Source organism: Bombyx mori, chromosome 27 (assembly GCF_030269925.1).
Source record: "Bombyx mori chromosome 27, ASM3026992v2".
Taxonomy (NCBI): Eukaryota; Metazoa; Arthropoda; class Insecta; order Lepidoptera; family Bombycidae; genus Bombyx; species Bombyx mori.
In genome coordinates this window covers 8,341,182-8,354,567 of record NC_085133.1, presented here as the reverse complement: position 1 = coordinate 8,354,567, position 13,386 = coordinate 8,341,182, and the positions used below count along the sequence as shown (strand labels likewise).

General features: G+C 40.1%; 1 protein-coding gene across 1 annotated transcript in view; it reads left to right on the top strand.

The window, feature by feature from the left end:
- The window catches only part of LOC101745707 (NACHT and WD repeat domain-containing protein 2), a 46,854-nt gene that overhangs the window by 27,431 nt on the left and 6,037 nt on the right, over positions 1-13,386 (top strand). The window contains exons 12-28 of the mRNA XM_004923456.5: positions 149-288; positions 821-932; positions 1,484-1,582; positions 2,235-2,404; positions 3,582-3,745; positions 4,101-4,264; positions 4,829-4,998; positions 5,564-5,783; positions 6,313-6,525; positions 6,758-6,818; positions 7,307-7,459; positions 8,481-8,668; positions 9,023-9,152; positions 10,411-10,529; positions 11,549-11,703; positions 12,279-12,497; positions 13,011-13,215. Coding sequence (XP_004923513.1) covers positions 149-288; positions 821-932; positions 1,484-1,582; positions 2,235-2,404; positions 3,582-3,745; positions 4,101-4,264; positions 4,829-4,998; positions 5,564-5,783; positions 6,313-6,525; positions 6,758-6,818; positions 7,307-7,459; positions 8,481-8,668; positions 9,023-9,152; positions 10,411-10,529; positions 11,549-11,703; positions 12,279-12,497; positions 13,011-13,215 — 2,682 coding nt within the window. The remainder of the gene's footprint in view (positions 1-148; positions 289-820; positions 933-1,483; positions 1,583-2,234; positions 2,405-3,581; positions 3,746-4,100; positions 4,265-4,828; positions 4,999-5,563; positions 5,784-6,312; positions 6,526-6,757; positions 6,819-7,306; positions 7,460-8,480; positions 8,669-9,022; positions 9,153-10,410; positions 10,530-11,548; positions 11,704-12,278; positions 12,498-13,010; positions 13,216-13,386) is intronic.

Below are 13,386 nucleotides of genomic sequence, written 5' to 3'. Positions count from 1 at the left end.
TTTTCGACAGTAAATTTAGTACATTTATTTTGGCTTTCGCTCATTGAAACAATATGTTGTGTAATGTTTTGAGATCTGAAGTAAAAACAGCTACCATACTTTCTGGTTTATTACCCATAATCTTATTATTTTCCATTACTCTTTTAAGATAATTGTAACATGTGCGTGCGAAGAAGCTAATCCAGATGTGTCCAAAGAATATGACGTACTTCGGAGGATGATTGACTCAGAAGACAGCTTTTTAGAAGTCAAAGCTCTCGGCGAAGATCTAGCCATGCAAGTTCTGAAGTAAGAAATTGACGAAACGGTTTGGTTTTGCGCTCATCAGTTTAGATTCTAGGTTTATTCTCAGTAAATATCCTCAGCTTTTGCAGTGGAATAGCAAACTTTGTTTATTTTCATTTGAAGTCCCAAAAACAGTTCTCTGTATATATTTTTTAGTAACTAAGTGAATGATGAAAGCTTCAAGCTAGTGAGTTGCTCTGCGGTTTTTTTTCGTTTTAAATTTGTTATTATGAATGAATGAAAGGCCTTGTATTTTCCTGCGATAAAAATTTCCTTGTGTTCACTCTCAGATTCATAAACTATTTGTCGTTTTCTATACTCGTTTAGATGTAAATTCATAAAACAGTATCGTATCGTATTCGTATAGCTGATTTATCCAATTCCCGAATCATGTCATTTGACATAAAACGTGTGTGAATTATATAGTGCGCGATTGAGTCACGTAAACATAATTATGCAAAATTTTACATTTTCAATATCAAATATAGGTATTAACTATAGATGAAGCTTGTAGAAACTAAGAACCTTTTTTCAGATTGTGGATGGCATCTGCAGCCAGAGATCTCACAAATTACCAGTGGCGTTTGGTTTCTAATGCCATTGGACAATGCTCTTTACCGATATTCGTGAAACTTGTTTTTGCAGAGGTAAAGTTTAACATTTTATCTAGGTATCCATCTTACAACAATATCGGCAGCAGTGTTTTTGGTAATGCCTTTATGGTTTGAGAATGGAAACATTGTATTGAGGTCACTGTTAACATGATTTTCAGCGGCTCTAGTAGCCAGCCATGGAGATAATTTTCTTTCAAATGGAATTGAAACATTTTCTATAATAGTCAGCGGTACCATTTTAACTGTAGTAAAACTATTAATGATTCTTTTTTTGGGTTTGCTGAATTGCTTGTAGCCCAGGGAACGGAGCTGTGAACGGGGAGCCGTAAGCTCTTTTTTTATTTATTGCTTAGATGGGTGGACGAGCTCACAGCCCACCTGGTGTTAAGTGGTTACTGGAGCCCATAGACAATACAACGTAAATGCACCACCCACCTTGAGATATAAGTTCTAAGGTCTCGAGTATAGTTACAACGGCTGCTCCGCCCTTCAAACTGAAACGCATTACTGCTTCACGGCAGAAATAGGCAGAGTGGTGGTACCTACCCCTATAATTCCAATGTATCATCACTATTCCTTCACAGGTCTGCAGATGGAGAAGCTACACCAAGCCTCAGGATACCCACCTCGCTTCTACAGTCATGGATTCGATTATGATGTTGTTTGAGAGGATCGAAAAACAGGTTTCGTCACTAATAGCAATTTTCATCAGAATAAATGCTGTTTATATGTATAAGGGGGCGTAGTTCTATGCGATGGTTGGATCAAATTAAGACGGCATTGGATTTGAACATCAATGTTGCTATCCACTTCGCAGAGGACAAGAATGAATGGAGGAACATAGTCCAAACAAAAATGCTCCGCAAAGGTCACGACCCTCAACACTGAGGAGCATGATGCAAGGAGAAGCAGGAGATAGCATTTTATATATAGCTATAATTTTATATATAGCTATATAGATAGCATATATTTTTTTTTGTTGCTTAGATAGGCCTAAGCTCTCAGCCGGAACCCGGAAATTTAAACATATGTTCGAAGTTTCATTGGTATTTTTAATGGCTACATTATGTGACTGCTCAGAAATAGACAGAACAGTGATGACCCATCATCATCAGCCCACAGTCGTGCTGGACATACGCCTCTCCCAATTCACATCACTGATGACTTGTATGAACTTGCAATACGTCTGGATCCCGTTGACTTACTACATATTGTATTTCAATTCTATCGGTTTTTTTTCTCTTCGCTCCAAAGATTGAAAAGGAATAAGCATATTTTCATAGAGGATATCGAAATACAACTTTATCAAGTCATCATTGTTTTCCGTCTCCTTAGCATGGACGTCTACTGGTCTTTCACGCTTTGGCTTACATCACGGCAGCCCGCAGCGGTCTTTCCGAGACGGAACTTGAAGATCTCATATCGTTGGACGACAGAGTCTTGGACGACGTATACCAGTACCATTTGCCGCCTGTCAGGAGAATTCCTCCTCTGCTTTGGACTAGGTAAAACATAATAAAGAAATCCGTCGAATTGTAAAGTGTTTTTGAATACACAAAATGGTTCATAGTACGATATCTCTAAATAGTGGTTATTCAATTCTGTACCATTAATTTGTGCAGTAAAATATGATTAAAACAAAAGTCATCTAAGTAAATAAAAATCCGTTTATATACTAGGTTAATTGTTTTGAATAAGTCACACGTTCACTTTCCTCTGGAATTCTCTTGAACAGAGCAAAGGTTTTGAAGAGCATTCAACAGTAAACTTTTCCGGTCATCGTTCTCATCGAACCCGTCACTTGCTACGAAAAGCTCGGCGAGCAAATTAGCCCACAGATACAACCCAGTGAGTTTTTCGCCGAATCTTCTCAGTGGGTCGCTTTACCGATCCGATGGTAGATTCAGCGAAGCATTGCTCTTGCTAGGGTTAGTGTTAGAAACGTCGCCAGGTTTGAGCTCCGTGAGCTCACCTACTTGTTAGGATTACGCTGTAATGGGCTCTCAAGGCCATCAGTATAGGTAGGTAGGAGTAGGCTTAGGAACCCCGGTAACCGTACTCGTCGAAATCGACAAAGAGGTCGACGTGCAACCTAACCCATGCATCAGCCCGCTGAGTTTCTCGCCGGATCTTCTCAGTGGGTCACGATTCCGATCCGGTAGTAGATTCATTCGCGAAGCAATTGCTCTTGAGTTGTTAGGTCTCCTTCGGAGGCGCTCGGACAGTTGTTAGCGAATCCCACCACTCCTGGCTGAGCCTTTGCTCGCCCACATGTCCTGGTGAAACTGGAAAGGCCTCCGGGCCACCAGAAATCTATCAATCATAAAAAAAAAAGTATAGGTAGGAAAAAAGTTAACTTTGAAGCTAAAATATTGGTAATGAGTATATGGCAACGCAACCAGTATTTTTGACTACCATAAATTCTGTGGTCTGGAGCTAGTAGGGCCGATAACAATAATCATTATTTTTAGTATTAAGCATTAGAACAATATGCCATAAATAACCAAACAATATGAAAGCGAAAAGAAACTTTTATAATTGAGGAATTACTGGTGACCCGGAGGCCTTTCCAGTTTCACCAGGATAGGTGGGCGAGCAAAAGGCTCAGCCAAGAGCGGACATGTTAATAACAGTCGAGCTTTGTAAAGTTTGAAAGGTTAAATGTATTTATTTCACTATCAGGATCCGTAACGATTTGCCTAACTACCTCTCTGAACGCGAAGCCGACGGTGTTTCCGTGATGAACTGGTACCACAGGCAGTTTCGTGACACAGCCCGCGAGAGATACTTCAAGAATATGAATATGGCGATGTACTTTCATTCTATGATTGCTGATTACTACCTCGGTAGGTAGCCATTAGTTGACTTTGAATTTTCTTTGATATACCAGAATGTGGAAGAAAAAATAAAGCTCACAAAACTTAAAGTAAACAGTGGCTCGTAAAATATTGTTTCATTATTCTTTTATATTTAGAATAGTTTTGCAATAACCATTGTTTTTAGATAAGGCCTTATTAAATTCTCGGTTTTCATGAGAGCTTCGATAAACTTTGTTCTAAAAGTGTATGAGAGTCGAAAAGTCTGGTTGTTCTTAATCACGATTACCATATTTAAATGTTTTACAATGAATTCTCACAATAGTCAGATTTACTATCATGCTTTTGTTAGAACACTAATACATTACGAAATATTTACACTTAGGTATCTGGGGTGGTGGTGTACCAAAGCCGTTCAAGTATACAGAAATCCAGCGTCATCGGTTCAATCTTGCGGATAGGGAGGGTGTGGCTGACAGGAAGGTCCCACTTCAGCCTTTGGTCTTCATGTCAGCCGATGGAACATCCAAGAGATACAATTTACGAAAGGTATATAGAAGACCATGGGAGCAGAGTTTATCCATATCATCTGGAACCGCTGCGTTCATCGACAGTGCGTTTACAGAGGTCTTTTTTGCCACGTACCATCCGGCTATAGAATGAGCTCCCCTCCACGGTGTTTCCCGAGCGTTATGACATGTTCTTCTTTAAAAGAGGCTTGTAGAGAGTATTAAGCGGTAGGCAGCGGCTTGACTCTGCCCCTGGTATTGCTGAAGTCCATGGGCGACGGTAACCACTCACCATCAGGTGGGCCGTATGCTCGTCTGCCTACAAGGGCAATAAAAAGAAAAGACTGGAAAATGCACATTGTGGTTTGGTCCAAAAAGTCCTAGTGCAAGGAAGGCTGGCGCTAGTCTTTCTTATGTGAACTGTTAAGGACTCGACGTTGATGCCTTACCTACATACCATTGCAGATGTCTATGGGCTCCGGTAACCATTTAAAACCAAGTGAACCGTCCGCACCTCTAAGAAATAAAAATAAAATAACAGAAACCCACGCACGTTTAAATAATACCTTACCATAATAATCAGAAGCCTCAATATTGTCGACAGTTTGGAGAATTGCCATTTCATCTAGTAAGATCGAAGCGATTCACCGATTTATACGCAGAAGTACTCTTCAACTACGAGTGGCTTCACGCGAAACTCAACTGCTGTCCTCTGCAAGCTGTCCTGGCTGATTTCGAAGATGCTAAGCTACATGTTAATAAAGACGCAGTGAGGTATAACATAATATCGTCGTAGTGGAATAAATCGGCACTATTCGCGGGGCTATGGTACCATTGGACTGAAACTTTGTGCAGTTTTTATTAGTCTCTAGTACAATAAAGACTATTTGGTCAATCACCTTCCTATTGGTCAAAACTTGTTAATTGGTTGCCTGGAGCACTAAAGGCTGCTGAAGATGGACAGATTCACATGGAGAAGAATTATGCTACGATTTTTAAGAGAACAGATATCAAATTAACCAAGAATACATGTACTCAACGCCGTTTCGATTAGGCTCGGATCTACTGGTCTTAGTATTGCTGATGTCTACGAGCACTTATAAGCAATTGGTTATAAGTGTTGGTCCTAATTAGGACGACCGTACTCTCGACCATATTCAAGAGGACAAATGTAATCGGTACTTAGGATAGGAATTAGGGAAGAATACGTCTACCTACAAGCACCAAGTTGTAGTATTAACTGGAGGACAGAACTTCATTTTACCTTAATTAGTATGAGAGTTCCACTGGTACGTACTCAGGATGTTTGATGCAAAATTTATTGGACATCTATTTTCAGAGAATTAATGCTAGTAGCAGATGCTTTGCGTCTTGGTGGTGCTATTCTGGGTACATACCCTGATATGTTGGCGCCCCAATTGGTTGGAAGACTTTTGCCGGAGGCCCCTCATAATCCTGCTGTAGCGTCTCTGCTGAAACAATGTCACGATAAAGGAAAAAATCACTGCGCTTTACTGCCATCCCACCATTGCTTACACACCCCGGGCGGTCCTTTGAAGGTTAGGGCTATAATTGTTGTAATCAGTTGTTATAACGCGTATTGCGAGAGCGCTCAAGTTCGTATAATAAATTTGTATATTTTTGCCGTGATGCAGTTATAGTTTATACTGGTGGTAGGACCTCTTGTGAGTCCGCACGGGTAGATACCACCACCCTGCCTATTTCTGCCGTGAAGCAGTAATTCGTTTCGGTTTGAAGGTTGGGGCAGACATTGTAACTATACTGAGACCTTAGAACTCTTATCTAAAGGTGGGTGGCGGCATTTACGTTGTAGATGTCTATGGGTTCCGGTAATCACTTAACACCAGGTGGGCCGTGAGCTCGTTCAGCCATCTAAGCAATAAATAAACAAAAAAGTTATAGTTTCCAGTTAGAAGGTAGGACAGAAATTGAAATTGAAACTTGAACCTCATGTGTCAAACTGATTGGTAGAATATGCGTTCTGACCTCTATGTACTGCGTTAACCACCATTGAAAACATTATCGCAGACTTATTGGTGATTTTCGCAATTTTTTTTTTTATTTCAGTATTCTTTAGAAGGTCACCAATTCGCTGTTTTCGCATTTCGCCTAAGCTCGGACAAACGCTACGTTGTGTCAATCTCTAGTAGGGTTATATCCTGGGACCTTTCCACTTCGGACCTGGCTCGAGATCTATGTCCACAATTGGAAGGTATTATGCAGAATCTGGAGCTCTCACCCGACAATAAATGGGCCGCTGCTTCAACGAATAACTCTGTCGTGAGTAAAATTATTAAGTTCTTGGTTAAATTTCGTCAAAGTATCTTCCTTTTTTAACACGCAAATGCTGCGACATCTAACTATCAATAAACATGATAATGTACAATTATTATATCTTAATCAAGAACGTTGATACATGATGTGAACTTGTGACTTTATTGTGATAACAATTATTAAGGATGCAATCCGGTTATTTAAAAAAAATAGTAATCTTAATATCGCTTTTTTTCAGTCCATGTTGTTGAACATGCTGACCAGTGAATACGTGACCATTGATAATCCACTTGATGAAGGTAAGCTTCTTCTTTAAATCAGAAAAATATTTTGTCAGTGACAGCGATGCTCATGTCCACAAAAACTTTTAGGCCCTGCTCAAAATGGTTCGTAAAAATCTTAGATTGCTATCAGTTTAAATTATTTTTCCAAAACTGGTTCGTCTATTCATTCGACACTTTAGAAAATTTTTGCTCAAGAACGTATAGAGTTATTAAGTTGAACTTTCGAACTCAATTATCGATAATGAATACTAAAATCTACGGCGTAAGGAAGCCATAAAAATCTCATACTTCTCAGTTAATTTAATAAAAATGGATTGTTTTGCCCCTCGTAAAATTTTTAGGTTCATTGGAACTTCTTGTTGACCAAAAATAGTGAGAGTGGAATTTGACAAAAGGAAAGATTTTCTACTATCGTTATTACTATTTTAAAGTAGACTATCTTTCTTGGTAGTTTCGGTTCTTTTTTCACACCAGTGGCTATCTAATAAAAATATAACTTGAAGGGGAAACAGTCCGAGGAGTTTTCGTCCTCAACCATCACATGATAATTTACGGTCCTCGCTCCTGGGTCCAGTACAGCATGAGAGGTGAACACGAGAAGACTATTCCTGCTCCCGATACCGCTCCGTATGATGACGTCGAATGGGAGATACTCTGTAAGCAATACGTCTATTTTCAGTCTCTAATAGAACCAACAGGCGAAGCACACTTGTAAACACACACTGTTATTTTCTTATCAGCATAACTAAAATACACATGTGTACCTTTTTTAATATTTTATGACACCAGCCCAAACCCTTTTGTCGTCGTCGTGGCCTAAAGGATAAGACGTCCGGTGCATTCATATCTAGCGATGCACCGGTGTTCGAATCCCAATTTTTCTAATGAAATATGTACTCAACAAATGTTCACGATTGATTTCTACGGTGAAGGAATAACATCGTGTAATAAAAATCAAACCCACAAAATTATAATTTACGTAATTACTGGTGGTAGGACCTTTTGTGAGTCCGCACGGCTAGGTACCACCGCCCTGCCTATTTCTGCCGTGAAGCAGTAATGCGTTTTGGTTTGAAGGGTGGGGCAGCTGTTTTAACTATACTTGAGACATTAGAACTTATATCTCAAGGTGGGTGACGCATTTACGTTGTAGATGTCTATGGGCTCCAGTAACCATTTAACTTAATATAATGATCTATAGCTTAACAATTAAAATAAGTTTGTGATTACTGTTGAACTGTTTGCACACCGGCATTTGCACCACCGAATAAAACGTATTGAAAGAGCGTATTTTTGCCGCCTAGCAGTCATGTATTCCGTATGTAATCTCACATCTATAACTAGGTGAAGGAGGCATTACGTCCATGGACTCTTCACAACAAGAGAGCTATAATATATTCCACTTATATCTTATATAACAATATAAAAGTTAGTAAGCATATCATTCTCATGTGCTCTGATAAACAACCAGATAGACAGCCCACTGAGCTTCTCACCGGATCTTGTCAGTGGGTCGCGTTTCCGATTCGGTGGTAAATTCTGCGAAGTACTGCTCTTACTAGGGTTAGTGTTAGCAACACTCTGACTTGATCTGAATGATGATAAGGTCTTATTGTCCAGTTTTAAATGCCTTGAGCTATTGAGCAATTACTAATGTAGCAAGTTATGCGCCCTTAGCAATGGAGTTTCGTGATTTGGAGAACTTCGTTCTGGTTATGTGGAGCGGGGATTTGGATGAAGATAGGTTGCTGGTGTTGTTCTGTAAGGAGGGGGCTTGGATGCGGCCTCTGAGATGCAGAGGTGCCATGGCTCTCAGCAAAAACTGGAACAAGATCTACTCTAGTGACCCTGATAGAGGATACCAGGTGATCTTTAGTTGAGTTCATTAGTTCCGATGCTTCGAATGTTTACTGTTTACGTGGTCATGGACGACTACCACTTCGCAGAAGCAGTTTGAATGTGTCATAGACTCGTAAAAACTGACACAATTATTAAATAAGTAATAAGTAAAGTAAAAATAATTAACAGACCTTAACTGAAATGCCAAACGTATCTAATTATTTTAGTAATCATTATTTTCAAAGAAACGGACCATTTCTTCACGTAAGGACCGACTATAATCAGCGAAAATATCAGCCATTTTACATCAAGTAGGTAATAATATTGTCGGTAATTGATTTTCATTATCATCTAAAATGGGTTTATGCACTCCATTCCAGATATCAATTTACCAGCTCAATGACGAAGAAGGCTGTTGGGACAAAATCGAAGAGTTACATCATCGCGAGACGGACACCGCTGAAGCAATGCTCCAATTAAAACGCGGGAAAAAGGACAAAATGTTGCTTGGTTAGTGTCGACGAAAGCCAATACATATATCTTTGTTCAAATGAAGCTGTCGAAATATTGGCAGAGGCCTGACACTGTCAATATCCAAAGGCGGAGGTCGAAATCATGCAAACTAGTCTTGGTTTAATTTCCGGCCCATCAAAATGAATATAATAAATAAATAAATAATAAATATTTACTAACAGTCACGCCACATTAAATGGTCCCGTGATAAGTTCGTAAAGAACTTGTGTTACAGGTACCAGATAACGGAAATAAATATAAGATTTTTATTATACACATACACATATTTAATATACATCCATAACCCTGGAAAAGACATTAATATTTATCATACAAATATCTTCCCTTGGCGGGATTCGAACCCGCGACCCCCTTGTGTAGTGACCATGTCACTTACCACTACACCAGACGGCCGAATATAGCCGAAATATTACGTTTGTTAATGTGTAAATTTCATATATGGTGATCATAACATAAGGATCACTTTGGAATGGTTTTTTTATTCACTGCTAAGATGGGTGGAGAAACTCACGGCCTATCTGGTGTTATATGGTCACCAAATCCCATAGACATCAACAACGTAAACACCTTGAGATATGAATTGTAAGTCTCAGTATTGAAGTACAACGGCTACCCTACCCTTCAAGCCGAAATGTGTTTCTGCTTCACGGCAAAAATAGGGACAAATGATGGTACATGCCCATGCGGGCTCACAAGACGCATTACCACCAGTAACGTAACCTACACATAGGCGAATGAGTTAACGGAGTCTATTACAATTTAAATTGAACCATCCTCTTTCAGACAAAAGGTTGAAATCCCAATTATGTTTTTTTAACAGCTGAACTATCAAACTGAAACTCATGATGGTTTGGCTACAAAGAAACGACAACGTAACCGGTACGAGTTTGCTGATGAAAAATACTGAGTAGCAATCTATTTTAATGGCGCTTGCCACGTACCATCCGGCTATGGAATGAGCTCCCCTCCACGGTGTTTCCCGAGCGCTATGACATGTCCTTCTTTAAAAGAGGCTTGTAGAGAGTATTAAGCAGTAGGCAGCGGCCTGGCTCTGCCCCTGGCATTGCTGAGGTCCATGAGCGATGGTAACTACTCACCATCAGGTGGGCCGTATGCTCGTCTGCCTACAAGGGCAATAAAAAAACTAAACTTTCATTAATTCAAGATCCTATGAAACTTTTGAGTTATACATTTTTTTTTAATTTACCGTTCATTCTTATAACTGTTGTTACAGCCACAACAACTTACAGCTTCGTGGTGTGGGATTTTGATGGTGCGATTCCTCGAGATAAGCACGTAATAGAATACAAAAAAAAGAAGGGACAAGAAGACAAGAAGGACGTTGAAAAAGAAGTAAGTAACAAGAGAGTAAAGAGTATTAAGGATTCCAGGGTTTAATGAGTATTAGAAGTTTTTGTTTTTGACGGGCGGAATAGCTGATGTTAAACTTGGTGTTAAGTGATGATCGAAGCATAGAGGCAGTGTGATATGAGCTCTTAACTTCATATGTATTATATGCGTTTTCCCACCATTACAACTACAACCCACTACCAATTCGCATCAAAGAAAGATGAAATCGTGGTAGCTACCCGTCAGCTCAATATGTTCTTCTAATAGCAGCCAAGATAGGAGAGACTATTTTTTCGGTGGTTCACGGTCGACCTTATGGTTAATGGTTACCAGAACTCATAAACAACGCTATAGAGAATGCCGCCTTGACTTTAGGTGGAAATCTCAATTCTATTATGCAAGTGGTATTTGATACTTCAAGCCTAAACGCATGAACGATTTGCCCCAGAATATTTTGAAGGGTGTTTTTTATTGCTTAGATAAGTGGACAATCTCACGGCTTACTTAATGTTAAGTGGTTACCGGAGCCCATAGACATCTCTATAGTAAATGCCGCCACCCACATTGAGACATGAGTTCGAAGGTCTCACTTTTAATAGTACAACGGCTGCCCCGCCCTTCAAACCGAAACGCATCTGCAACGGCAGAAACAGGCAGGGTGGTGGCACCTACCTGTGCGGACTCACAAGACGTACTCCCACCAGTATGACGGTATAGCCATATAGACGGTGGTATAGCCATGATTACAGTAAGTCAGAGGTACTCTATCAGTTATGTTGGAATATCGTCAATAGGACTCTTTGGTAACTACCGGATCCTATATTCGTTTCCTGAAGAAGGTGAAGATTACAATTCAGCCTCACAAACGCTACTCTGTTATTATTTAGCTAAATCCACTCTAAGAATTTAACACACTCGTGAAGGAATTACTCTGATTGGATTAATTGTAGAGATTATGTTTACCACTGTAAGTAGAGCCTACATCGTACCTGATGGATGATCGTATATATGTATATTTCTAGGACGAGATGATAAACGAGGAACCAACGAAAAACGTACCCCTTCACGGTATCGTGCTAAAGCTGCCACATACAATCCGAAATATATCCACGAAAATGACTTTATCGAACTCTTTTATGATTAGCAACAACAATACTTACGCTGTCGCTGGAGTCAGGTACGTTTAAAGTAACAGATATTTTTTTCCTAGCTATGCTGATAGCCCTGGGAGGCTATTTCAGCTTCGCCCTAACATGTAGGTGAGCTCACGGGGCTCAAACCGGAGTGCTGCTAACACTGGCCCTAACAAGAGCAGTTATTCGCAGAATCTACCACCTTATCGGAAACGCGATCCACTGAGAAGATCCGGTGAGAAACTCAGTGTGCTGTGTCTATGGGTTAATTCGCTCGTCGAGCCTTCGTGGCAAGCAACGGGTTCGACGAGGACGGTGACTGGTGTTTGCTGTACCTAAAAGCACCTAACAGATATACGGGCTAGAAAGATACGGCTTTTCGAAGCTATAACGTTAATAATATCCTAAATGTAGCTTCGATTTATAGTAAATTAGTAAGAAAAATGTGGCGTTTTGGTAAGTTTGATTTTCTGAATTCACAATACAAAATCAGGCCCTGAGTTTTCTTTTCAATGGTGAAACTGCATCCAAAATTGGTCGTGTAGTTGCGGCTATTTGAAATCACCTCTAAAAACTCTTTGAATAAATATATAGATATATAATTGTACGTCGGTTTTAGGAAAAACCTTTACGTCTGGAGTCTTGAAACCACGACGCTGATAAAAGTACTGGACGCTCACTTTGGCAGAATAGTCCAACTGGAACCGTTGACTGTTGGAGCTTGGAACAATGTGATAACGTCGTCCATAGACAGGACGGTCAAGATATGGAACATTGATAACATATTTGAGCAAGTACATAAGATTGATCGACAAGAACTGCCCATTGATTCTATTAGGTAAACCACATCTACTATCATGGACACACCTTTTGGTTCATTGTCTTTATTTTTGTGTACGCTAGCTACCAGAACCTAATTTTTTTTATGTTACATCAAATTTTATTAAAACTACGCAATGATGATGGTCAAATTCATCTATTACAATCTTTCGACCATTATTTTAAAAAAAAAATATCCCAATGTGATCCAATCTCTATTGGCTATGTAGTACTTAGCAACTGATTTCTTCGGACACGTTTCGCGACGAAGTGGCCGGTCCATAAAACACTTCGTTGTACAGGGAAGGATTGATGGTACGGGACCGCGTGGGAGGTCACCAATGCGGTGGACCAACCAAATTAAAACTAGAATGGGAGGTCCCCTAAATGAGTTCAGTAGATTAGTCTCGAGCAGGGAAAGGTGGCATTGTGAGACGTATCAAGTCTGCCCCCTCCAACATGACGACACGACCACTCTGTCAATAGTGACACGATTGAGAAGGAAGTGCTTAACAATATTTCCTATCCATAGCCTAGCACGCGACAAGCAACTAGCGGTAACCGTCACCCGTAGCTGTTGGGGCCTCTGGGATACGAGCACCGGTCGGTTGATGGCGCAATTAGCTGACGCTCCGCTCGGCGCCATCGTCACGCACGCGGTCATCACGCCCACTGGAGATCACGTAGTCACTGCGGAATCGGGCTGCGTTATTATATGGGATACTCCTGAAAAACAGGTACAAAAACAGACAGAGCTCTTACACATGTCTCGCTCCAAATCGAGAAACAAGGAATCTTCTGAAAATTTTGTTGGTCTAGTATAAAATGTATATGAATATTATTATTTTCAAACCATGTAGCGCGAAAACTGTCACGCCATGTGAATCAAGTATCGACTGTATAAAGAC